Here is a 26,536-nt window from a genome sequence, read left to right as displayed (position 1 = left end):
TGGCCCTTGGATGTACACAGAGAGCTAACATTAATAATATGTATGTCTCTCTCTTGGCTCAAAGTGTGGGAGAGATTGACTTCATCACTACTTGTATTTATGAGAGTGTAACTGACAGTTAGACTTACAGGTTATGTCGTTGTCTTTTGTTTGAATTGTTTATGTGTCCGCTGTGCGGGGGAAATGATAATACAAGCGGAACTACGTAGCTAATACTGTTGTAACGGGGATCCTTATTGTAGCAACACACTTTTGGAGGGAAGGCAATCCTGCGTTAGCTAAGTTTTCATGTCATCGGGTGTAGTTCATAAAGGTTGAAGAGTGTATGTTAGGATGAAGTGTGAATTCATGCCAGGAATAATAAGTGTGAAGTTTGAATTCCTCCCTTCTGTAATAAGCAGCCAATGAGGTATTTTTTCCTTTATTCATGTGTTTAATCTGAACCCGTAATAACGCCGGTTAAACTGTTATGTATGTAAGCACTTCAGAGTTATACCAAGCTAATAAGTCACTCGTAAGATAAGGTTGTAAGAGTGTGCTTAACTGTATTTTTCATTGACTCACGGAAGGTGATAATTCTGACTAAAACTACAGAATAAAGCCGCCAGTTAAAATCAAGGAACGGTTGTGCTCGTGGTTACTGAAGGGAGCTACAGTGAGAACTCATTGTCTGCTTATTACAGAAGGGAGGAAATCAAACTTCACACTTATTATTCCTGGCATGAATTCACACTTCATCCTAACATACACAGTGCATTCGAAAAGTATGCAGACCCTTTGACATTTTCCACATTTTGTTACCTTACAGCCTTATTCGAAAATGGATTAAATCGTTTTTTTAGTCATCATACACACAATACCCATTAATGAAGAAGCAAAAACTTATTTTTTAAACATTAGAAGAAGAAAAAAATCACATTTACCTAAGTCTCCTAACCCTTGAAGCACATTTACCTAAGTCTCCTAACCCTTGAAGCACATTTACCTAAGTCTCCTAACCCTTGAAGCACATTTACCTAAGTCTCCTAACCCTTGAAGCACATTTACCTAAGTCTCCTAACCCTTGAAGCACATTTACCTAAGTCTCCTAACCCTTGAAGCACATTTACCTAAGTCTCCTAACCCTTGAAGCACATTTACCTAAGTCTCCTAACCCTTGAAGCACATTTACCTAAGTCTCCTAACCCTTGAAGCACATTTACCTAAGTCTCCTAACCCTTGAACATTTACCTAAGTCTCCTAACCCTTGAAGAACATTGAAGAACATTTACCTAAGTCTCCTAACCCTTGAAGCACATTTACCTAAGTCTCCTAACCCTTGAAGCACATTTACCTAAGTCTCCTAACCCTTGAAGCACATTTACCTAAGTCTCCTAACCCTTGAAGCACATTTACCTAAGTCTCCTAACCCTTGAAGCACATTTACCTAAGTCTCCTAACCCTTGAAGCACATTTACCTAAGTCTCCTAACCCTTGAAGCACATTTACCTAAGTCTCCTAACCCTTGAAGCACATTTTGCATTGATTACACCCTCAAGTCTTCTTGGGTATGACTCTATATTTGGGGGGTTTCTCCCATTCATCCCTGCAGATCCTCTCAAGCGCTGTCAGGTTGGATGGGGAGTGTCATTGCACAGCTATTTTCAGGTCTCTCCAGAGATATTCAATCAGGTTCAAGTCTGGGCTCTGGCTGGGCCACTCAGGGACATTCAGAGACTTGTCCCGAAGCCACTCCTGCATTGTCTTGGCTGTGTGCTTAGGGTTGTTCTCCTGTTGGAAGGTGACCCTTCGCCCCAGTCTGATGTCCTGAGCGCTCTGGACCAGGTTTTCATCAAGGATCTCTTTTCCCTTGATCCTGACTAGTCCCTGCTGCTGAAAAACATCCCCACAGCATGATGCTGCCACCACCATGCTTTACAGTAGGGAAGGTGCCAGGATTCCTCCAGATGTGAAGCTTGGCATTTAGGCCAAAGAGTTCAATCTTGGTTTCATCAGACCAGAGAATGATGTTTCTCAATATGAGTCCTTTGGGTGCCTTTTGGCAAACTCAAATGAACTGTCATGTGCCTTTTACTGAGGAGTGGCTTTCCGTCTGGCCACTACCATAAAGGCCTGATTGGTGGAGTGCTGCAGAGATGGTTGTCCTTCTGGAAGGTTCTCCCATCTCCACAGAGGAACTCTGGAGCTCTGTCAGAGTGACCATCGGTTTCTTCTCCCCCGATTGCCCAGGCGGTCAGCTGTAAATAGAATGTTGGTGGTTCCAAACTTCTACCATTTAAGAATGATGGAGGCCACTGTGTTCTTGGGGACCTTCAATGCTGCAGAATTGTTTTGTTACCCTTCCCCAGATCTGTGCCTTGACACAATCCTGTCTCGGATCTCTACGGACGATTCCTTCGACCTCATTGCTTGGTTTTTGCTCTGACATGCATTGTCAAATGTGGGACTTTATATAGACAAGTGTGTGCCTTTCCAAATTATGTCCAATCAATTTAATTTACCACAGGTGGACTCATCCAGTTGTAGAAACATCTCAAGGATTATCAATGGAAACTGGATGCACCTGAGCTCAATTTTGAGGGACATAGCAAATGGGCTGAATACTAAATAAATCTGAAAACATTTCTATAAACCTGTTTCGCTTTGTCATTATGGGGTATTGTGTGTAGATTGATGAGGAAAAACATTTATTTAATACATTTTATAGTAAAGCTGTAATGTAACAAAATGTGGAAAAGGGTCTGAATACTTTCCGAATGCACTCTATATATGGGCAATTCCACGACAGGAATATTTTTTTTGTATCAGATTGTTCTGGCAATTTAGTTGGAAGGAAGGATGTTTGATATGCTTTTTACATTTGTATCACAAACTGTTTTTGATAAAGTGGCCATTTTAGGCCCTTTTCAGACCTACAGTGCCTTTAGAAAGCATTCATACCATTTTACTTATTCCACAGCCTGAATTCAAAATAAATACCAAATAAATGTATCTCGCACATCGACACACAATACCCCATAATGACAGAGTGATTACCCCATAATGACACCTTTGGCAGCAATTACAGCTGTGAGTTTTTCTGAGTAAGTCTCTTAAGAGCTTTGCACACTTGGATTGTTCAATGCACATTATTCATTTCAAAATTATTCAAGCTCTGTCAAGTTGGTTTTTGAACATTGATAGATGGCTATTTTCATGTCTTGCCATAGAGTTTCAAGCTGTTACTAGGCCACTCAGGAACATTCAATGTCGTCTTGGTAAACAACTGCAGTGTATATTTGGCCTTGTGATGTAGGTTATTGTCCTACTGAAAGATGCATTTGTCTCCCAATGTCTGTTGGAAAGCAGACTGAACCATGTTTCCCTCTAGCATTTTGCCTGTGCTTAGCTCTATTCCGTTTCTTTTTATCCTAAAAAACCTCCCTAGTCCTTGCCGATGACAAGCATACCCATAACATGATGCAGGCACCACCATGCTTGAAAATATGAAGAGTGGTACTCAGTGATGTGTTTTGTTGGATTTGCCTGAAACACAAAGTACATTGCTGTTTTACTTTAGTGCCTCATTGCAAACAGGATGCATGTTTTGGAATATTTATATTCTGTTCACTCTGTCAATTAGGTTAGTATTGTGGAGGAACTACAATGTTATTGATCCATCCTCATTTATCTCCTATCACAGCCATTAAACTCCCTGTTCTTTGTGTTTGAATCTCTGTTTCAAATTCACTGCTCGACTGAGGGGCCTTATAGGTATTTGTATATTGTGGGGTACAGAGATGAGGTAGTCATTGAGAAATCTTTTTACTCCTGAATTTATTTATGCGTTCCATAACAAAGTGATTTAATACATATTTACTCAACACATTTCAGTTGTACATTTCTTATTAATTTGTCAACATTTTGATAAACAAAATTCCACTTTGGCATTATGGGGTATGGATGGAAGAAGTGCAGGAACTGTCCATTAGACTATGTTCACCGAAATTCACAAATGGCATTATGCTATAGAGACGACCTGATTATTCACTGTTAATGGTTTATACACATTTTCCATGACTTCTCTATGACTTTTAACACATATGTTCATGACTATTAATATAGTCTACATGGAAAAAGTAAGCATTATTAAACCTGGAAAGCTGCTGTGTCTGATCCCATGTAGACCTACCACCTCCTGCCGTTGTGCCCTTGATCAAGGCACTTAGCCCCCCACATAGAACTGTACTGTTAGGCACATGTTATCAACATGTGGTCAACCCTCGATCTGGAGAGCTCCTAGGTGTGCAGGACTGGCTTTTTCAACATTACAACCAAATACGTTTGTCTTTATAAAATGATTCCTTCATTCAATAAGTCTGAAATCAAATGGATAAGGTAGGCTGTTTCAAAGCAAGGTATCTGACTAGACATGTTTATATATAAGGCCCAAATATTCATGTTTTGGGGGAGATCTATGCGCATTAAGTTATGTGTCAATTAGGCTATTAGAATATGTTTAATGTTGTCACAATGACATGGCTATTGTTTAATAGCGGGGAATCCCAGCTTTCCGACGGTGCAGATTTATTTAGGCTCTACAGTGCAGGTGGAAAGGCAACAACAAAATGAATGCTTAGTTAGCTATAGTTAACTTGTAGCAGTTCTCTCGCTTTGTTATGTTTTCAATTGGTGATCTAGTTAATCTGCCTGTGATTATTTTGAACCTGCTGCTGAAATGTCGCTCTCTCTCTCTCTCCTCGGGCAACAACGGCCCACTCTCACTGGCACAAACGCAGCACCACAGATACAAGGGTCATTCCGATAATGGCTGATGAGTCGTTTTTTAAATGTTTTATTCATTCATTTATCTTGTTTAAAAGTGTGCTTTCATGAATTACATTAACAAAAAGTTAGGAATTTTTCAATACTTACAAACCCTCATTTTGACAACTTGCAACGTTTCCAATCTGCGCAAATCTCGAAAAACCTACTGTCACTCAAAGATTCACAGATTAGCAGCAAATAAACTTGAACAAAGCGGAATCAGGAAATGAATGCCCACATTGCTATTCCATGAAGAGCCCACTTTCTTTCCGCTTTGATCAACCTTTTTTGCCTCAGTGTGGGAATCTGGGCCAGCGATAGGCTACTTTGTTTTTATAGAGGAGTACTGAGTTTATCGTAAATTGAGACTATATCCTTTCCCCCTCCCCCCAATATAATCTACATTCCTCAAATAACTGTTCTTCTCTATGAAGTAACGATAGAAGTGGCCTATTCCAATGGACTACATAGACACTGAAAATAGCATTCAATACCTGTCAATACCGTGACTGTGGTCAGGTGAAAGAGTCAGGTACTGTAGATAGAAATGTACTTTAACAAACTTAGTGTGCATGGTGAGAGAGAGACGGAAGTAAAGATGGAACAGTGGGAGATAGAGATGGGTAAAGGGTGATCCCCTTTACCCCTCTGGGGAAGGCCGTGTGTGTACATAGCTAATGGTCTCTGTGTGTGCGTGCGAGAGAATGGGATGGTGAATATGTGTATGAGGGTGGGAGAGAATAGGTGTGTGGATGCATGGGGTACAGTATATGTTGGGCGGGAATGGATGAGTAAGTCGATAGATGGGTGTGAAGGCTTCCCAGCTGATTCAGTTCGTTAGAGTTCGTGCATATATTATGATGCTGTTTTCTGACGTTTTTGTTTGTTTTGGACTTCGTAGCCGAAGTCTACGCCCCTTCGTTGGTGATTGATTGAAGAATCCCTACTGTTGACCAATCAGTCAAATGTATTTATAAAGCCCTTTTTACATCAGCCGATGTCACAAAGTGCTATACAGAAACCCAGTCTAAAACCCCAGACAGCAAGTAATGCAGATGTAGCAGCACGGTGGCTAGGAAAAACTCCCTAGAAAGGTAGGAACCTAGGAAGAACCAGGCTCTGAGGGGTGGCCAGTCTTCTTCTGGCTGTGCCGGGTTGAGGTTATAACAATAGTCTTTGTTGTCATTCAGTGAGTGATTACTCGTTTTCAAGCAAATGTCTTAATTGAAAAATACTGCTCCAATCATGTTAATGTAAAATTGCATGACTAAGATCTCCTCTGCAAAATAATCCAAATTAATGACAGATTAGATCAATTCTAACTATTTTGAGGAAGTGTATACTGGCTATGGCGTCTCAAAAAGGACAAAAGGTACCACTGCCAATTTGCTCTCGTTTCTCAAGCAAAGATCTTTTAAGGGAGTATGCGAGCACACTCATTTGGTTCGGCTAGCAGAGTTCAGCTAGGCGCCAGTCGATCTGAAGCATGCGGAAACCTTTAGTGTGTCTGAGAGGTAGGGAGGTTTGGACAAGCTTGGCTTGGGTGGGCAAGGATGGGAGGTTTGGATAAGCTTGGCTTGGGTGGGCAAGGATGGGAGGTAGGGACAAGCTTGGCTTGGGTGGGCAAGGATGGGAGGTAGGGACAAGCTTGGCTTGGGTGGGCAAGGATGGGAGGTAGGGACAAGCTTGGCTTGGGTGGGCAAGGATGGGAGGTAGGGACAAGCTTGGCTTGGGTGGGCAAGGATGGGAGGTTGGATGGGAGGTAGGGACAAGCTTGGCTTGGGTGGGCAAGGGTGGGAGGTTGGGACAAGCTTAGCTTGGGTGGGCAAGGATGGGAGGTAGGGACAAGCTTGGCTTGGGTGGGCAAGGATGGGAGGTTGGATGGGAGGTAGGGACAAGCTTGGCTTGGGTGGGCAAGGATGGGAGGTTGGATGGGAGGTAGGGACAAGCTTAGCTTGGGTGGGCAAGGATGGGAGGTTGGGACAAGCTTAGCTTGGGTGGGCAAGGATGGGAGGTTGGATGGGAGGTTGGGACAAGCTTAGCTTGGGTGGGCAAGGATGGGAGGTTGGGGAAAGCTTGGGTGGGGTAAAGGGGGGAGAAACCGAGGAGGTGAAGAGGGAGGGATGGGTTTGGCTTGGGAGAGAGAAGGAAGGATTTAACTATACTACAATGTCATTTTTTTGTATTTTTGTGATTTGCAAACCTGCTGTAATATGAATGAGTTCTGGACAGATTAGGATATGTCAAGTATTTGGTGCGGCAGTTGGACTAGTAACCGAAAGGTTGGAAGATTGAATCCCCGAGCTGTGGTTCTGCCCCTGAACAAGGCAGTTAACCCACTGTTCTGAAGCCGTCATTGAAAATAAGAATTAGTTCTTAACTGACTTGCCTAGTTAAATAAAGGTAAAATAAATCAAATAAAAATGGTTATTCCTTGTATGTCTTTATAGCTCAGATTCAATGGTGGTTATTGGTGAGAGTGGAGAGGGGCTCTATCCAAAGGATTGGGACGGGGTGATTGGGAGGGCATCAGAAACTTCTCTGGGGTGTATATTTGAATTTAATTTACAAGGTAATAGAAACTGAGCACAATACTTCAGTGGTAGTCTTTCTCCAATGTACAGTATGAACAATGATTATATTTCTGTATTTAATTTTCAATAAATGTGCAAAAATGTATCCACTTATTTTCACTTTGTCATTATGGGGTATTGTTTACAAGAAAAAATGGGAGAGAAAGAAAAAATATATATTTAATTGAATTCAGGCTGTAACACAACAAAATGTTGAAAAGGTCAAGGGGTGTGAATACTTTCTGAAGGCACTGTATTAAATGGGTCATATCTTCCACTTTTAACATTGAATAAATGACTGTGAACATTTCTATTTCAGAATCTAGACATACATTATGTTAGAGCACACTAGAAGCACACTATAAGGAGTATAGTCACACCCAGATGTTGTCTGTATCATCTATGGTTCACAGATCATAGGGTCTTACAGGAGGCATGTATAGGTTTAAAAAGGACCCAAAATGGCCACTTTCATCATCATTACCCCTAAAATGGTTTGTGACACAACTGTAAAAGGAATATCAAACATCCTTCTTCCCAATGACGTTTCTATCTTCGAATTGCCAGAACAGTCTGAGATGCCCTGAAAAATATTTCCGGGCCTTCCTGACGTACAGCCGCCCTTATCTATTCTAAGAATATGGCATTAAATTAGGATTCATTGCTAGTGGTGGCGAAGCTGATAGTTCTGTTGCACAGTTGATCCAGGCTCAATTTAGCTGTGCTAAGTAAGGCTTAGCTAGGCCAGACATGGGTTTTTGGCCCAATGTTCTCTAATGTTCTAAGGTTAGTGGGCTGGTTAAGCTGAAGCCAGCTGTCTGCTACAATAGCTTACACACACAAACACCTCACACATACTGTGGGTCTTAATGCACACCTCAATGCCTATCCGCTTTAGCTGTGGACTAGACTATTTGGCAACAGAAGCAGAGCACTTAAGAAATGGACTTAAATCACTGGTTCAAGTTCGGGGCTTAGTGCTGTCATGTCCTTAAGTAAGGCACTTAGCTTCAACTTCTCTCAGAAAAGGTTCAGTTAGGAATCAAAGGGAAGACGGGTGCATCCCAGGCACAGCGTACCCATGCTTACCTATACTGTGTTTCTCCTCTCTTTTGTCTTTCAGAACAAGTGGGCCAAGAGATCCTGGCTAACTTGCACAGTGACCGCGAGAAGATCCAGAGATCCAGAGACCGGGTGAGAACAGTTGCGCGCACACATGCAGGACACGAGCCGCTACCCTCATAATCTAACGAGTGTGTAAAGGCCTGCGCTAGAAGGACAGTGGGATTGAAGGCAAGGACAAAGGGCTGATGACAACAAGGCGTTGTGGTTGGTTAGGGACGTTCACCACCTTCACCGCTGTGCTCATGAAGGCATTGTGTGTCCCATGTAAGATGATGTAAGACTGTCTAATTGAACACACAAGCATCCACACACAGAAACGCGCGCACACACATGCACGGACGGACAAACACACACACACACTGACTGCATAAAGAACTGAGTATTAGGCCTTGCATCTCTGTCTCACTTTCTCCTCTTCTTCTCTCATCTCTATCACACTTAGAGCTTTAGACTCTGACCCTCTCTTCCCCCCTCCCCAGACAGACAGTCAGACAGACAGACAGGTAGAGCAGAGAGAGCCCCAGCACGGGGAGGGGCCCTCTGACGGCACCCTCTACGGAGAATGCTTTAAGATCACAACATGGCAGTGGGCCTCGCAGGCGATTTCAAAGGAAATCAAACATCTCCTTTCAAAAGGTCTGCCTGCCGCTAAGGAGGATAGTCCCTCGCTTTCTCTCCCTCGTTTTCTCTTTCCCATGAGCCTGCACAGGCCCCCCTCTTCCTTTTAAAGACAGTTTGTGGGGCAAAAAAAAAGAGGGGGGGAGAAGAAAAACATGATGTGAAGACACACAGGATGGATGGATCGGTAAACGTCGTTCTCGCATGAAAAAGACAGAGGATGAAGGCGTTTGTGGGGCATCGTTTAAGCATAAATACAGAGACGCACACTTGCATTCACAAGCAGTGGCGCACACACACACACACAGCAGGAGACATAGCTTTTCCCTACAGTCAAAGCAGGTGTGAAAGTTTATTGAAATGATTTTTTTCTGGTATCAACGGAGGTCGACAGCAGACCCTTGAACTTAGGGACAAAAGTAGATGTCCTTTTTTAACTTCACCCACTGAGGCCCCGTCACCAATCCTCACAGTATATGAGCTCCTTAAATACTTCATTACAATGTATTGTTTGCCTTATTGCCTCATCAATCTTAAGCTATATCTCATAAATGGGCCCTTTGATATGGCTGAGAGAGAGAGAGAGAAAGACTGAGAGAACAGCCAGAGTGTGAGATTGATTCAGAAAGTGAGAGAAAGACAGAGTGGAAGGAAAGAGTGTGAGATTGATTCAGAGAGAGAGAGTGTGGTATTTTGGGAGAAAAGTGGGAAGTCTCTGGGGAACGATCCATCCATGGGGTTTGAGAGAGACATCAGGCGGCTGTGGCGCTGGTGTCAGAGCCAGCAGCCGAACCCGCCCAGAACCACATCTGAGCCTGCTCAGCCTGGCAACCAGCGCGGTCCTCCAAACAACATGCCAGAACAACCCTCACGTGGAGAGGGCGAACGAAAGGAGAGTAGTAACCAGAACTTGTTTGGGTTACGACACGATTCCGTACGTGTTATTCCATAGTGTTGATGGTTTCACTATTATTCTACAATGTAGAAAACAGTACAAGTAAAGAAAAACCCTTGAATGAGTCGGTGTGTCCAAACGTTTGACTGGTGGTGTCCGTCACGCTTCTCGTGTCACAGAGGCTGAAAACAAAAACAGAAATGTGACCCCCAAAAAGAGAGCGAAAGATAAAAGAGAGATACTGAAGGATATTCATTATTGCGCACGGGACATCGTAGGTACTGTTCAGTACAACACAGCACGGACGTCGGTCAAGACATCTCTCCATGTTGCTTTTTACCTCGACCCCTTAGTTGTTTGTACGAAGCAAGCAGTTGTGGGGGGGACCAGAACCAGTCAATAATGAAAAGAGTAACATTTTGCCGATGGATCCGATTGTGCCATTAGTGTGTAGATGTGAAAGTAGGAATAATCCGAAACCACAGCGAACCTGAAGGCTCCAATCCTGCACAATGCCTTATATACAATGTGTTCAGTCACTGTGTGTTCCTTCGACCGTACATGTTTATCTTTCAATTTTACAGGCCCTTCTCTCGTTCTTTGTTTGTCTCTCTGAATCTTTTTCTGTCTCATTTTTATCCCAGTTTTATTCTGCATTTCCCACATTCTTCCCCAGAGACTCTCCCCCAGTCTCACTCACCCCTCAACCCCCTCAACCTCCTACATGGACTGTGTATGTCTCTGTGTCACACCTGTCCTTTCTCCCCCCCCCCCCCCCCCTGCTTCTAGCTGAGAGAGACCGACGCCAACCTGGGCAAGAGCTCCCGCATCCTAACGGGAATGCTGAGAAGGTAAGAGGCAGGTAGGGACCTTGATTCTAACGCACCTCTCTGCAGATGTCTCCACCTGTGTCATCAGCCACGTTCACGTCCGCACATTTAGACCCAAGTGCACTCGAGAAGGGCCCTAATAGGCAGTCATACGGTGTACACAGGTGGCAAGTACATGCGTCATAAAGCACGTACAGAAACTCATGCGCACTCAAACCCACATCTTATTTATCCCGAATGCATACTGTACTGTGGTTCTCCACAATCCTAGTGGGGAAAGTATGTCCGTGTGTTCGAAGACTGTTGTCTTATGAGCGCACAGTATGCGAAGTCCCCATACGTTGTGTGTGATGTAGACGACTCTTTTCTGCGGTTAACTATGGTATAGTTCCATCAGTCTAATGCAGAATGATACTGTATAAAAGCTGTCCGACAACCAATACTGGATGCTTTTTCGAAGAACAAGAAAAACACAAGCTGTACGCAGTACACTCCGGCAATTTTCAAAAATTGTCTGTCATTTTCACAAACACACATACCACCACCCCTAGCCAACTCGCGCTCTCTGTCTCTCTCTCTCTCTCCTTCTTTCTTTCTTTCTTTCTTCCTTACTCTTACCCACATCCGTTCACTCACAAGCATACCCCCCCCCCTCTCTCTCTCTCCCTCTCTCACACACACACGCACACACACACACTCAGCTTAATGTCTTGTCACATCTCCATTTTATAAAGTGCCTCTGCGCCTACCCCTGAACCGTGACGCCACGGTTTTGTTTCTTTTCTCTTTTTTTTCTTTTTTTATTTCCCAGTGTGGTTTTTTGATTAAGAGTAATATGTAAATGACACCAGCTAAATTTAAAATCCCTGTGCTAGGAAGGAAGTGCCAATTGAAATAGATGCTTCAGTGGCTTTAGACAATCAGGGGCCAGCGCGGGCGGTGTGGGAGTGCTAGCAGGAGACCAGGCAGGGCTGTGACGCCGACTGTAACCAATATTTCTGCATAGGTCTCCATTTTGTCAAGTCTGATTAGAGGAGGCCTGGGCTCGCCTGGTGTCACCCAGAGCTGTCCAGAAATCATTCATCATCCTGCCTCCTTTCCCTTGTCCTCCCCCGCTGCCCCTCCTCCCCTTACCGCCTCCACCCGGGCGCTAAAGTAAATAACACCCACTTATTTCAATATTATCATATTAATGTTAAAGTTCAGCTGTCACCTAATGGGAAGACTTAATCAAACGTAGCATTTAAGAGCGGGAGCGCCTGCCTAGCGCTCGCAGGCTCGCGTCTTTCTCTGGTTAGCCCCGACTCTCAAATCAGGATTTATTAGGTCTTTCTAAAGCTGGTTGGACCCCCAACCTCTTCCCAACCGCTGTCTTGCTTTCTGCTTCACGGGGCTTCCCATTCTTCTTTTGACAAATACCAAGCATTTTTACTCCTCTTTCCTTTAGCGTTTAGAGAAAAGAAAGTCTTTGGTTGTACGGTTTTGTTTACGTTTTTTTGCATCTCTAAAAGTCATTTATAACCAGGAAAGGGGACAAAGAAACAAAAGTGTCACATGGTGTAGTTTTGATATTAAGACCGTCTACCGCTCCTGTAGGTTTCACACATTTTGATTGTTGTATTTTTATTAGTCATGTAAAATGTTGGGCTGTTTTGGGGGGGGGGGGGGGGGGGTTGGTGTTGGCGACCTTCATTTAGGCGGCTTGCTGTGTTTTAAGCTTGCCAGAAGTGTGCAAAAGAGTTATATTGTTATATGTAAATGAGGCCAGTTGGGGAACCTCTACTGCTATGCAACTTCAGCTGTGCTGCGCAAATTAGCTTCTGGTATTCATGTGCTACTCTCCTTTTCAACTTTTTAATACTGATACTCTTTCTAACTTAACTGTTTGAGGGTGCCTTACCTCGTATTGACCCTGCTAAAAAAAAAACATTTCACTGTGCCTATCTGGTGTATGGGACAATAAATCTTTTTTTTCTTTTTTTCTTGACAGTTTAACGCTTTGAATGCAATATGTGTAATGTAGTGTCAATACTGAAATTGCTTGGATATTAAAAAGTGAGTGAAAAAGGACAGGATTGCTCAGCGAGAGAGAGGGTAAGATAACGTCATAGCGGATTTAAGTTGAGACGTTGGTCTTTCCACCTCTCCTTTCTCTGTTTCTCCTGGTTGATCCGGAGGAGAGGAGAGCCACTATGAATGCTGGGTATCACTCCAGCTGCGCATCAATTATACACTCATTAGTAGGTCTGTTCTTTTGGTTCAAGGCAGCTAATTAACTGAATGAAACTGAGAAAGAAACCTCACTTCTCTAAGAAATACTCTTTAAGATCCACACGTCTGAGTTAGCTGTTGGTCTAGTGACACAGTCGAATAGTATTTCTTTAACGGAATAAGTTAATGTCCACGATACTAATTGGTTGAAATGAAACCCTGAATCTACAGGACTGGAGTTGACTAAACCCTGTCCTATGCTAGTCCTCCTCGACAGTACATGCCCTGGCATGTCATAGTCCCTCAATTACTTAGCCTAGTGTCGGCTGGTGGAGGGCTTCTTCCTCAGCACACCCTTAAATTATTCATCCAATCATCTGGGCTCCTGAGGGTTTTAATTAATATGGTCATGGTGATCTCATTAACGTTGAATGCTAATATATATATATTTTATTTTATTTTATTTTTTTAAGTAGTAATGTCAATGATACTCATCAGGAGTTAAGCGGTATGAAATTGATCGTGCACAATTAGAACGCTCCCCGTTATCAATGGCCACTGGTGCTGGTAAGCTGCAGTTCTTTTCAATGACGAGCTGCCAGGACATCTGCAAATGTCGTGTTTAAGAGGTATCCAGGAATAGTGACCCGTGATTGAGTCATCGACCCATATCAGTCGAGTCATATCGATAAACTTGCGGAATCATATCAATTCATTAAGAGGATTGCATATTATCACACTGCGTATATCCTCAATGACAGATGGAAGCTGTCAGAAGGAAGCTGAACCTTCCCGTGCTAGACCTTGGGAAGAGGAATGCTGGCAGTAAGACCTGACTAGTAGGCAGTAGTGTCTCTGTGTTTTGAGGTCTTTGTTGGTGGTACCACTGGCCTCTGAGGGGTGTAAGGATCGGCTGGTGGTGGAAGCCATGGCTGATTAGAGGAGCCACAGGCCCCAGCTCTCTCCTCAGTTATCTCAGTGCCATGGGGCCCTGACATTACAGCCCTCACACTGCGGTCACAAAATGGCTCCCATGACTTTGCCCGACAGAGGTGGACTGTCTGTGGTGGGAACGGAGCCGACTCCTGCTGCTGCGGCAATCATGTCCAGCATCTCCTCCCAGCCACAGCACACAGCAGAACAGAGCGGTCGGAGAGTTAAGATGCAGCTCCAAACCCAGTTTATGACCGCTGGGGTTCTGGAGGGTTCTGGGAAGGTGGGGCTGGATGGGGAGGCAGTGTGAAGGGCAAGGGAGGCAGGGTAGGAGGGATTGGTCTTGTTCTCGCTCGCGGCTGATCCCACATGCAGGTGGTCGAGTCAGTCGCCAAGCAGATCAAAAAGTCAAACCCCTGGGTGGACCTCTCTTTGAAATGGGAATGGGGCCGAGATATCAGACAGAAAACATAAGCAAGCCCCGGCCGCAGAAGGGCTCCATATTCATGGCGTTAGCAGGGCTGGCAGAGGCAGGCAGGGGCCTCAGCCTTCAGAGGAGGGCTCTGGTCGCTCTGGACACTGATTAAGAGATCAGCACTTGGCCTGGTGACGCTAGACCCAGCATGCTAACTCCCTTCAGCTCCAGAGAACCCACCAATGACCGACAGTGTGCAAGAGCAGCGCACCTTAGCCCATTCGCTAACTTTCTCCATCCTGGCCAATATTCTATACTAATATTATACTGAATGCTATACTACACTAGTAGCCCTCAACCTGGGCTATAGCTCACTTGAGCCAGGGCTTATACACTGCAAACTGGACTACCAGTGCTGCGGTAGAGCTAACAATTCTGTTCAGGCTTACATGCATCCTGACCAGGATAACCTTACGTGTATATACAGTATGTCTCGTTTTGTTAATAAAATGTCCAAATCGATTGTTATTATTGCTAGTACATGCAACGACAGTTAAAGAAACCCTGGGTTGTTAGGACATTTTGTCCACACATTCACGCGTTCACACCCGCTCCCTTCAGGAAAGCAGCTGGTGACAGGCCTCTCTCCCTTTTTGATTCACTGGAAAGTGGAGTTGCAACGATGGGCTTTCGAGAGAAAGAAGAAGAAGAAGAAGAGGAGAAAGAGAAAAGAGCGCGGCTGCGTTCGTTCGCGTGTTTGCCAGTCCCATTAAAGTGACATTTGCAAACAATGTCAGGAGGGAAGGAGATCAAAGAGCGCCGCCTCAGAAAAGCGCTGGGAGAAGGGAGCTCTGATGTCCTGAAGATCTCCAAATTTAGACCCGTTCCTCCAGTATTGGCTGAGTTTCTCTCTTTCCCAGTGCTGCAATATTAACTATGTGATATATAGGTCATATAATTAATGGAATTCAGCTCCACCAGTGGGCTGTGGCTGGATGCAAATGGAAGGAAGTCTTGGGGGCCCTCTTGAAGTCTTGCTGTGAAGTCAAACAAAAATATTTGATATTTTTTGTAATTGAAGCTGAAAGACAGAACAAATTATAGTTCAGTGTGTGTTTTTTTCTTCTTCTCTCTTCTCGTTCCTCCACTTTAGTCCTTTTTTTTCCTGTTCTTTTATTGATTTGGTTTGCCTTTTTGGAGGAGGAGCGGAGGAAAAGCCTTGTTAAGATGCGAGAGTCGGGGGAGTGCGAGAGAGGCTTGGGTGGAGCAGTGGCAGAGGGGGCAAGGCATCTTCTCCATCTTCGCGTGCACTCCCACACACACACACACACACACAGGAACTGCACACATCGCCTAATGTACACACACACACACACAATCCCTCACTAGAACGAGTACAATCAGTCTATTTCATTTTCAGCTGGGTGAAGGCGATAACCTGCTATCGAGTTTTCACCCAGGCGTGCGCCATAATACCTATGGAAAAATCACAATGATCTTTTGCGGAAGACATATAATGGATTTCCTATTCCTGTCGCCGAAGTATTCTGGTCAAACTGGGGCCTGAGTACTCGCACTGCCGTCCCAGGTCCAGCACACCAGGGTAGACTTTACTCCCGTCTCCGCATCCCGACCAACTCTGTAATGAGAGCTGCCGTTGGACCTCACCTGTCCTCTACGATTCTGATGTTCATCTCTTCCAACTCTGACTATCTGAATCACCTCAGCTTGGTCTTTGGGCCAACAATACTTTTTTATTAGCCTGCTCATTAGGACGAGTCACATCCACGTGATGACCGTCTGTCGAACGTCTAACAAAGTCAACGTTTGATGAGTCTGAAGAGGTTTGGTTTCGATAGTTTAAAGGAACATGTTTGATCAAAGGTCATGTAAAAAAAAAATGCCCCTCCCCCCCTGTTTTCCATTGGGTAATATTTCCAGTTGAACTCATTTCTTCAAGCCAAACAGGCTGGAATAGCCATAGCCTAGCGCATATCGCCTATCCCGAGAGTGGCGGACCAATCCCAACGGATGCCTCTGATCTGTTCTTCCGTGTTGCGGCGGATAATTTGTACTCCGTTCCCTCTCGTCTCTCGATTTTATTCAGCATGGCTGATATCACTTTGGCGTTTGCTTTTCCTCCCTCTGGGTCGGCCTATCTGCTCCCTCTGTGAACTTCTCGTGTTTTACTCTTCTGTTTCCCTGGCAAACGAGTGAAGGACCAAAGCGTGAACCGTAGCTGGCTACCTCTTACCCATCGCTGGTGAAGGCAGCTGGCTTTTGTTAGTGTGTATGTGTGTGTGTTTGCGGTACACGAGCATTCAGTAGGGGATACAGTGGTACAGTAGGGACAGCGTTTTAGAGCTCAGTGCCAAGTGTACAATGCTGAAAGACTTTATGAGAGCAGGCCTCTGTGGATTGGAGACCTTTATCTAGACTAGATCCGTGTACAGAGGGGCTTCATCACCAATCTACATAAATACGTTGATTGTGTAGCTATGGAAGCAATGGCAGACTGGGAGGAGCTCCAGCTAGTGTCAAGCACAGAGATAGTCAGTGCTGCTCAGTACACTTAAAAAATAAAACGGGAGAAATGGACAGACTTGTGTATTCCACCACAGCGTTCCTCTTTGAGTTTGTGGAGTTGTAAGTGGTCCTACTGGCTGGCAGAAAACTTTTGGTGTTAGAAACAATAGCTTCTCCATGTACTTGAAGGCTTTTTATTGTTGTTGCGTGTGTTCTTTTACAGTACATTCAGTTTAGCGAGATAGGTACGTGTGTGTGTTTCCGCTAGTGTGTGTGTTTCCACTAGTGTGTGTGTGTTTACGCACACGTGTGTGTCTGGCTGCTGGGACAATGACAGGGTGCGCCTGAGCCTCATTACCAGCCGCTCCGAGCCAAACAAGCAGCACTGCCACCTATCTCTCTTTCTCTCTCTCTCTCTCTCTCTCTCTTTCTATCTCTCTCTCTTTCTCACTCTCCCTCTCTCTTTTTCTCTCCCCCGTTAGAGAATGCTGATGGGACGCTTTTGGGGAAAGGAGAAAGACACAAACAAGCCTGGGCTGCAGAGAACGGGGTTGTTTACAAGGGCAAAGATGGGCTCATGTTTTATATAAGGAATGCCTTTGTCTATTGAGGGACGCGACTGTTTACTGACTAGCTCTGGCTTTCTCTTCTCTGCATCATTAGCTGTACCACACCTATAGTTGCAATGCCTCTAGGCCTTAATGGGGGTCAGATACTGCTTGTGTTTTCTAGGTTTTGTTGAGATATTTGACTTACTATATATACAGTGCTAATATGTGATTCCAGTCTAATATGTGATATCGTTCTAATGTGATGTCAGTCTAATATGTGGTCAGTCTAATATCTGATATCGTTCTAATGTGATATCCGTCTAATATGTGATATCGTTAAATATGTGGTATCAGTCTGTCATTTCCCTACTTTTGGATTGTCTTGGAAGATGCCTGTAAGTTGCCCGAAGTTTGCAGTCCTGTGCAATGCTTCCAATTGATTTCAATTCCAGATAAGGTTAGTGCTGCACATGGCCATGTAACCTTTTAAAGACGATGAGCAGGTGCAGCCACAGCATCCTATCAATCAACTAGTTTTCCGCCCTGGAAGAGGGACTTTTACTGTCGTACTTTTCCTAACACCGTGAGGTCAACCCCGTGTGACATTGAGGTGATGGTTTTATTCGCCCTCTCTGGTTGTGTTCCGGTTGAGGCGCTTTTCCCCTCCGACATCGACAGGCCGTTCCGACGAGCTGACTGGAGATCAGTGGCGCCCCCCCCCCTTGAAGTAGTTCCAGGTGTCACTCCAAGGGTACCCGCCCCGTTTGATCTGCCGTCGAGCGCCAGTCGGGCTGCAGCACCCTCTGATTCGCCCGTCAGACGTCCAAAAGTTCTGCCACTACTTTTGAGTGGTGGCAAGGGAAGCTTGGTGGCAGTGCTATTGACGTGTTGTGGTGACAGTTAGGACGAACTGGTCTGAATACTGGCTTGAATACTTAACTCTTGAGAGGAGCCACTGGGGGGGAAGCCTTCATTCCCCTCACTGTATAAGAAGACAGCGTGAAGGTGTGACTTCTTCCATATGCTTCTCCAGACCCAGACAAAACACAAAACAGCGACAACACCAAAAAGGAGACAAAATAAACATTCGAAAACTGGTTGACGCAGTGATCTCATTCGAAGCCTTGTCGTACGAAGTGCAAAAAACGCCCCCACTCCTCAAACGTCTTCGATGCTGTCCCTGCCTTCTGGAGGAATGAAAGAAGAGCTAGTATGCAGAGGACGAAACGGATCAAACGGAAAGGAGGGAATGTTCTGTGGATATCTGTGCAGACACAGACGTCTGCACTTCCTCTCTTTCATTCCCTGTTTCCTTCATTCCTTTCTTTTCCACCTACTGTTTTTGCTGAAATTACAGGTGAGCTCCCAAACTGTGGCGGGACCATCCTTTCGTCAGGCGAAAGAAAGAGAGAGAGAGAGACGCTTCTCGTTGTTGTTTGCGGGACCCACTCTCCCTTTTGTGTGGCTCGTGATAACTTATTCAGCGTGGCCTGTTCATCCAGGGGTTGAACGTGGGCGTCCGTCAAGACGAAAATAATGAGGCGACACGGAGAAACTCCTCTACCCTTCGCCTGGGTCGCATCCGCCACCCCCCTCCTCTTCCACCCTCCCAGCCTACCATTATCAACCAATTTGCCATAATAGGGGGCCTTATTTTGGGCATTCTGAAGCAATTAGAACCTATCACACTGTTCCTCCCCTGGCTGTCGTCCCTGCCTGTGTGTGTGTGTTTGTGTGTGTGTGTGTTTACATCTTGGCTCTGCGCTCCTTTGAACAGCTGCCTCAGAGAATGCAGAATGCCACTGCAGACGTGGACACTAGGTATGCATGTGGAAGAGAGGCCTGGTTTGTCGCCATGTTTTAGAGCCGTACTGACCCACGTTGGGTTGGGCAGAATGCCATGCCAGGACATGCCATCACTGTGCCATGCCAAGTTGTTCTGTGCTGGGGTGTTTTAGCCTGTCTTCGTCCGTAGTGCAATGGCTGCCAGGATGAAACCGCTGTAGTTAAATGGGCTAACTTCTTTCTATCAGTCTTTGTCTACCCCTCCCTCTTACTGTATATGGACACATTGGTTTCTGGTGACTAAAAAGGGGATCAATACTTGACCTTACATTTTTGCTACAGGGAGACTTGGTACAGGGAGACTTGGTACAGGGAGACTTGGTACAGGGAGACTTGGTACAGGGAGACTTGGTACAGGGAGACTTGGTACAGAAAGACTTGGTACAGGGAGACTTGGTACAGGGAGACTTGGTACAGGGAGACTTCGTACAGTCCCCCCCCCCCACTTTCCCAATTTATGTTTTACTCATTTTACAAATTCTCAATGAGCGTTTATCTACTTTAAATATTCTGCACTTTGCCACGGAGTGTAATAATTCATTGGATCACCACTACTCTCTAGCCTTCAGTGTTGTAGGGCCCTCTTAATAGGAATAAGACATTGTCTGTCAGATTTACTGCAGTTACTGATGAAGCTTTCAGTCAAACGAATAGACAAATACAATATCTGTTGACTTATCAAATTATGGAAGACTAGAGTGAATGTATATCATGTCTTTGAGGGGGATCCTTATGTAGCGTTTGTAGACAATTGCATTGATAAAACACACGAAGAAACATCACCTTTGACTATGTTTTTTGACATCTGGTTGGATGGTTAAGCTGAAACGTTGCTGTTGTTGTTGCATCTCTGATCTCTCTTTGGCTGGGTGTAAAAGCGTGAAATATTTACAAAATGTTGAAGTTCATTTTTTTTTTCCTCCTTTAAATTGTTTCTCTTCCATCCTTTTTAATAACGTCTCCCTGTCTTGTCTGTCTCTCTGCCTCTCTCTCCTAACCCACCCTAGCAGTGTGTGTGGGTGCGTTTCGAGGGTGGAGGGGTACGGGGGGGGGGGTGGAGAACACAATGCAAGCCTACTCGTTTTGAGATGTTGACACTCGTGTTGCAGATAGCATAAAAGGTTCCCTTTTATCCCAGTGGTAGGAAAAATAAAAACAGGACCACATTTTGAAGAAGCTGAAGAGTTTGTAGCGTCACTCCCATCAAGCCTGGGCTTTGTTGGCTATGGAGAGTTGAGAGGGGCTCCCGTCATGCCACTTCTCAAGAGTTTCAGTCCCTCGTTTTTTTCAAAGCTTCCAGCCTTGAGAGCTTTTATGATTAACACAATGATGGCGCATTGGACAATCGAGGTCTGAAAAACAGACCACAGAAGAGAAGACTCCTATCGCTGTTCGCTCACTTTGAAAGGACTTGTGTGTAATCCATATTGTCCATATCCTGATTGTAGATACTGTATGTAGATTGTAATTCCTCTGTCTATATTCTGTCTGTCTATTTTGTGTATTGCTGGCAGCACCATTTCACCAAGTCAAATTGTAGGTACTGTATATGCAAATGTGCTTTGAATAAAGGTTATTCTGATTATAATTGCAACCAAAAAGTTAGCACACGGCCTAGAGTTCCACCAGTACTTTGGAAAAAGCACTTGCTTTTATAGATCGTTTTTTATTTTTCCCACCACAGCAACAAGATGATGTTGGTTGTTTTTGTATCAAGTGTTAAATCCCTCCATTCCGGACACACTGCTGTGAAAATCCACTACACCTCTGAAAGTGTGATCTGGAAATCCATTAGGGCAGGCCATACAATCAGATGCCCAGCTTCACATTTTTCGAAAAAAAGAATTGCAAACAATACAAGGAAAACTTATTTTGTAGATACTTTAAAGTTGATTTGGGCATTCAATTTATGAGATGTTGCACTTCAATCTTCATCCTGCACAGTAAACACTTCTAAAGTAAGATAATGACCAAACTAGAAAAGGTACATTTCCTGAAGAGAATTTGTATGCTTGCTTTCAGCTGTGTAAAAATATTGCCATGGTAGTGGGATGTGTTAAATGTACAATTCAAGCTGAATATAAGTTAAAGCAGTTCAATATACACTGAACAATAATCTAAACGCAACATGTAAATTGTTGGTTCCGTGTTTCATGAGCTGAAACAAAAAATCCTTGACATTTTCCACATGCACAAAAATTCTATTTCTCTCAAATGTTGTGCAGAAATGTGTTTACATCCCTGTTAGTGAGCATTTCTCCTTTGCCAAATAATAATCAATCCACCTGACAGGTGTGGCATATCAAGAAGCTGATTAAACAGCATGATCGTTACACAGGTGGACCATTTGCTGTGGACAATAAAAGGCCACTTTAAAATGTTCAGTTTTGCCACGCAATGCCACAGATGTCTCAGGTTTTGAGGAAGCGTGCAATTGGCATGCAGACTGCAGGAATGTCCACCAGAGCTGTTGCCAGAGAATTGGATGTTCATTTCTCTACCATAAGCTTTCTCCAACGTTGTTTTAGAGAGTATGTCCAACCGGCCTCACAACCACAGACCACGTGTAACCACGCCAGTCCAGCGCCTCCCCATCCGGCTTCTTCACTTGCGGGATCGTCATTTTGCTGAGGAGTATTTCTGTCTGTAATGAAGCCCTTTTGTGGGGGGGAAAACGTGTTCTGATTGGCCGGGCCTTGCTCCCAAGTGGGTGGGCCTTTGCCCTCCAAGACCCACCCATGGCTGCACCTCTGCCCAGTCATGTGAAATCCATTGATTAGGGCCTAATGAATTTCTTACAGTTGACTGATTTCATTATATCAAATCAAATCAAATTTTATTTGTCACATACACATAGTTAGCAGATGTTAATGCGAGTGTAGCGAAATGCTTGTGCTTCTAGTTCCGACAATGCAGTAATAACCAACAAGTAATCTAACTAACAATTCCAAAACTACTGTCTTATACACACAAGTGTAGGGGGATAAAGAATATGTACATAAAGATATATGAATGAGTGATGGTACAGAGCGGCATAGGCAAGATACAGTAGATGGTATCGAGTACAGTATATACATATGAGATGAGTATGTAAACAAAGTGGCATAGTGATACATGTATTACATAAAGATGCAGTAGATGATATAGAGTATAGTATACACATATACATATGAGATTAATAATGTAGGGTATGTAAACATTATATTAGGTAGCATTGTTTAAAGTGGCTAGTGATATATTTGACATCATTTCCCATCAATTCCCATTATTAAAGTGGCTGGAGTTGAGTCAGTGTGTTGGCAGCAGCCACTCAATGTTAATGTTTAACAGTCTGATGGCCTTGAGATAGAAGCTGTTTTTCAGTCTCTTGGTCCCAGCTTTGATGCACCTGTACTGACCTCGCCTTCTGGATGATAGCGGGGTGAACAGGCAGTGGCTCGGGTGGTTGTTGTCCTTGATGATCTTTCTGGCCTTCCTATAACATCGGGTGGTGTAGGTGTCCTGGAGGGCAGGTAGTTTGCCCCCGGTGATGCGTTGTGCAGACCTCACTACCCTCTGGAGAGCCTTGCGGTTGTGGGAGGAGCAGTTGCCGTACCAGGCGGTGATACAGCCCGCCAGGATGCTCTCGATTGTGCATCTGTAGAAGTTTGTGAGTGCTTTTGGTGACAAGCCGAATTTCTTCAGCCTCCTGAGGTTGAAGAGGCGCTGCTGCGCCTTCTTCACGATGCTGTCTGTGTGGGTGGACCAATTCAGTTTGTCTGTGATGTGTATGCCGAGGAACTTAAAACTTGCTACCCTCTCCACTACTGTTCCATCGATGTGGATAGGGGGGTGTTCCCTCTGCTGTTTCCTGAAGTCCACAATCATCTCCTTAGTTTTGTTGACGTTGAGTGTGAGGTTATTTTCCTGACACCACACTCCGAGGGCCCTCACCTACTCCCTGTAGGCCGTCTCGTTGTTGTTGGTAATCAAGCCTACCACTGTTGTGTCGTCCGCAAACTTGATGATTGAGTTGGAGGCGTGCGTGGCCACGCAGTCGTGTGTGAACAGGGAGTACAGGAGAGGGCTCAGAACGCAACCTTGTGGGGCCCCAGTGTTGAGGATCAGCGGGGTGGAGATGTTGTTGCCTACCCTCACCACCTGGGGGCGGCCCGTCAGGAAGTCCAGTACCCAGTTGCACAGGGCGTGGTCGAGACCCAGGGTCTCGAGCTTGATGACGAGCTTGGAGGGTACTATGGTGTTAAATGCCGAGCTGTAGTCAATGAACAGCATTCTCACATAGGTATTCCTCTTGTTCAGATGGGTTAGGGCAGTGTGGTTGAGATTGCATCGTCTGTAGAGCTATTTGGGCGATAAGAAAATTGGAGTGGGTCTAGGGTGTCAGGTAGGGTGGAGGTGATATGGTCCTTGACTAGTCTCTCAAAGCACTTCATGATGACGGAGTTGAGTGCTACGGGGCGGTAGTCGTTTAGCTCAGTTACCTTAGCTTTCTTGGGAACAGGAACAATGGTGGCCCTCTGGAAGCATGTGGGAACAGCAGACTGGGATAGGGATTGATTGAATATGTCCGTAAACACACCAGCCAGCTGGTCTGCGCATGCTCTGAGGGCGCGGCTGGGGATGCCGTCTGGGCCTGCAGCCTTGCGAGGGTTGACACGTTTAAATGTTTTCCTCACGGCTGCAGTGAAGGAGAGTCCGCATGTTTTGTTTGCAGGCCGTGTCAGTGGCACTGTATTGTCCTCATTGTCCTAGGAAAGACATCCTGGTCCGTGACGGTGCTGGTTTCTTTTTGTAATCCATGATTGACTGTAGACCCTGCCACATACCTCTTGTGTCTGAGCCGTTGAATTGAGATTCTACTTTGTCTCTATACTGACGCTTAGCTTGTTTGATTGCCTTGCGGAGGGAATAGCTACACTGTGTGTATTCGGTCATGTTTCCGGTCACCTTGCCCTGATTAAAAGCAGTGGTTCGCGCTTTCAGTTTCACGCGAATGCTGCCATCAATCCACGGTTTCTGGTTTGGGAATGTTTTAATCGTTGCTATGGGAACGACATCTTCAACGCACGTTCTAATGAACTCGCACACCGAATCAACGTATTCGTCAATGTTGTTGTCTGACGCAATACGAAACATATCCCAGTCCACGTGATGGAAGCAGTCTTGGAGTGTGGAATCAGATTGGTCGGACCAGCGTTGGACAGACCTCAGCGTGGGAGCTTCTTGTTTTAGTTTCTGTCTGTAAGCAGTGATCAACAAAATGGTGTCGTGGTCAGCTTTTCCGAAAGGAGGGCGGGGCAGGGCCTTATGCGTCGCGGAAGTTAGTATAGCAATGATCCAAGATTTTGCCAGCCCTGGTTGCGCAATCAATATGCTGATACAATTTAGGGAGTCTTGTTTTCAGATTAGCCTTGTTAAAATCCCCAGCTACAATGAATGCAGCCTCAGGATGTGTGGATTCCAGTTTGCAAAGAGTCAAATAAAGTTCGTTCAGAGCCATCGATGTGTCTGCTTGGGGGGGAATATATACGGCTGTGATTATAATCGAAGAGAATTCCCTTGGTAGATAATGCGGTCGACATTTGATTGTGAGGAATTCTAAATCAAGTGAACAGAAGGACTTGAGTTCCTGTATATTGTTGTGGCCACACCACGTCTCGTTAGCCGTAAGGCATACGCCCCCGCCCCTCTTCTTACCAGAAAGATGTTTGTTTCTGTCGGCGCGATGCGTGGAGAAACCAGCTGGCTGCACCGACTCCGATAGCGTCTCTCCAGTGAGCCATGTTTCCGTGAAGCAAAGAACGTTACAGTCTCTGATGTCCCTCTGGAATGCTACCCTTGCTTGGATTTCATCAACCTTGTTGTCAAGAGACTAGACATTGGCAAGAAGTATACTGGGGAGTGGTGCACGATGTGCCCGTCTCCGGAGTCTGACCAGAAGACCGCTTCGTTTCCCTCTTTTACGAAGTCATTTTTTTGGGTCGCCGGCTGGGATCCATTCCGTTGTCCTGGGTGAAAGGCAGAACGCAGGATCCGCTTCGCGAAAATCATATTCTTGGTCGTACTGATGGTGAGTTGACGCTGCTCTTATATTCAGTAGTTCTTCTCGACTGTATGTAATGAAACCTAAGATGACCTGGGGTACTAATGTAAGAAATAACACGTAACAAAACAAAAAACTGCATAGTTTCCTAGGAACGCGAAGCGAGGCGGCCATCTCTGTCGGCGCCGGAAGTGTACCAAAGTGTATGAACTGTAACTCAGTAAAATCTTTAAAATGGTTGCATGTTGCGTTTATATTTTTGTTCGTGACACTATTTCCTCTAGCAAATCAAGTATGAAAAATGGCAGAACATTTAATTAATCAGATGAACAGTTAATAAAATGTGTATGTTCCTCTCTGTAATGAATTGAATCCCAGCCTTAGTATTCAATTGTTCTTTATCTGTATTGTATGTCAGCCATTGGAACGACACACCTCTTGCCTCTATAGAAAACATAGTGTGCACGAATCAGTGTAGGCCTCACTCAGGTCCTCCTCAGTAAATCACAGCAAAGTGTCTTGGACTCTTTGACCCACATCAGCGTGGCCAACGACCCTTCAGGAAGTGACTGATGTCCAGGCTGGACAGGGTTCATGACATCACGTTCGCTTGATGACACATCTGTGGAAAGCAGCTATTTGGCGAAGTTTTGTTCTTTTATACCGCCAGCACACAACCTACAGTGTTTGTGTGTGTGTTGGTGCAGTCTGTGAGCTCCTATACTTATCCATACGTGCCGCTTTGTTTCTGGGACCATGAGAGGAGCGTTTAGTGTCGGTTGCAGTGAAATGTGAGGGGAGAGAGGGACCTATACAATCACCCACTCCCTTATTGAAGCTCACCGATAAAACTGTGATATTCTAATTGACTCATCTTAATTAAGCGCTGTGTGTGTGTGTGTGTGTGTGTGTGTGTGTGTGTGTGTGTGTGTGTGTGTGTGTGTGTGTGTGTGTGTGTGTGTGTGTGTGTGTGTGTGTGTGTGTGTGTGTGTGTGTGTGTGTGTGTGTGTGTGTGTGTGTGTGTGTGTGTGTGCACGCGCGCGTGCGTGTGTGAATGCGCCAAACCGAAGTCTCAAGCCGTGCATGTGCACCGCTGGTGATCCAATTTACTCAGTCTCTCCAAGATAAAGACACACAGCTGCCACTTGTCCTCTCGTTTTATTTG

At 44.9% G+C, this 26,536-nt stretch overlaps 1 protein-coding gene across 4 annotated transcripts in view; it reads left to right on the top strand.

The window, feature by feature from the left end:
• The window catches only part of LOC109869920 (vesicle transport through interaction with t-SNAREs homolog 1A-like), a 169,897-nt gene that overhangs the window by 109,500 nt on the left and 33,861 nt on the right, over positions 1–26,536 (top strand). For 2 of the 4 annotated variants that reach the window (XM_031804696.1, XM_031804695.1), the window contains 2 exons: positions 8,503–8,573; positions 10,807–10,868. In XM_031804696.1, coding sequence (XP_031660556.1) covers positions 8,503–8,573; positions 10,807–10,868 — 133 coding nt within the window. Of the gene's footprint in view, positions 1–8,502; positions 8,574–10,806; positions 10,880–26,536 lie in introns of all 4 variants that reach the window. The other 2 variants (XM_031804697.1, XM_031804699.1) reach the window with 1 other exon arrangement.

Source organism: Oncorhynchus kisutch, linkage group LG25 (genome assembly GCF_002021735.2).
Source record: "Oncorhynchus kisutch isolate 150728-3 linkage group LG25, Okis_V2, whole genome shotgun sequence".
Classification (NCBI taxonomy): Eukaryota; Metazoa; Chordata; class Actinopteri; order Salmoniformes; family Salmonidae; genus Oncorhynchus; species Oncorhynchus kisutch.
The sequence above is the reverse complement of the archived record's forward strand: the minus strand, read 5'-3'. Positions and strand labels throughout refer to the sequence as shown.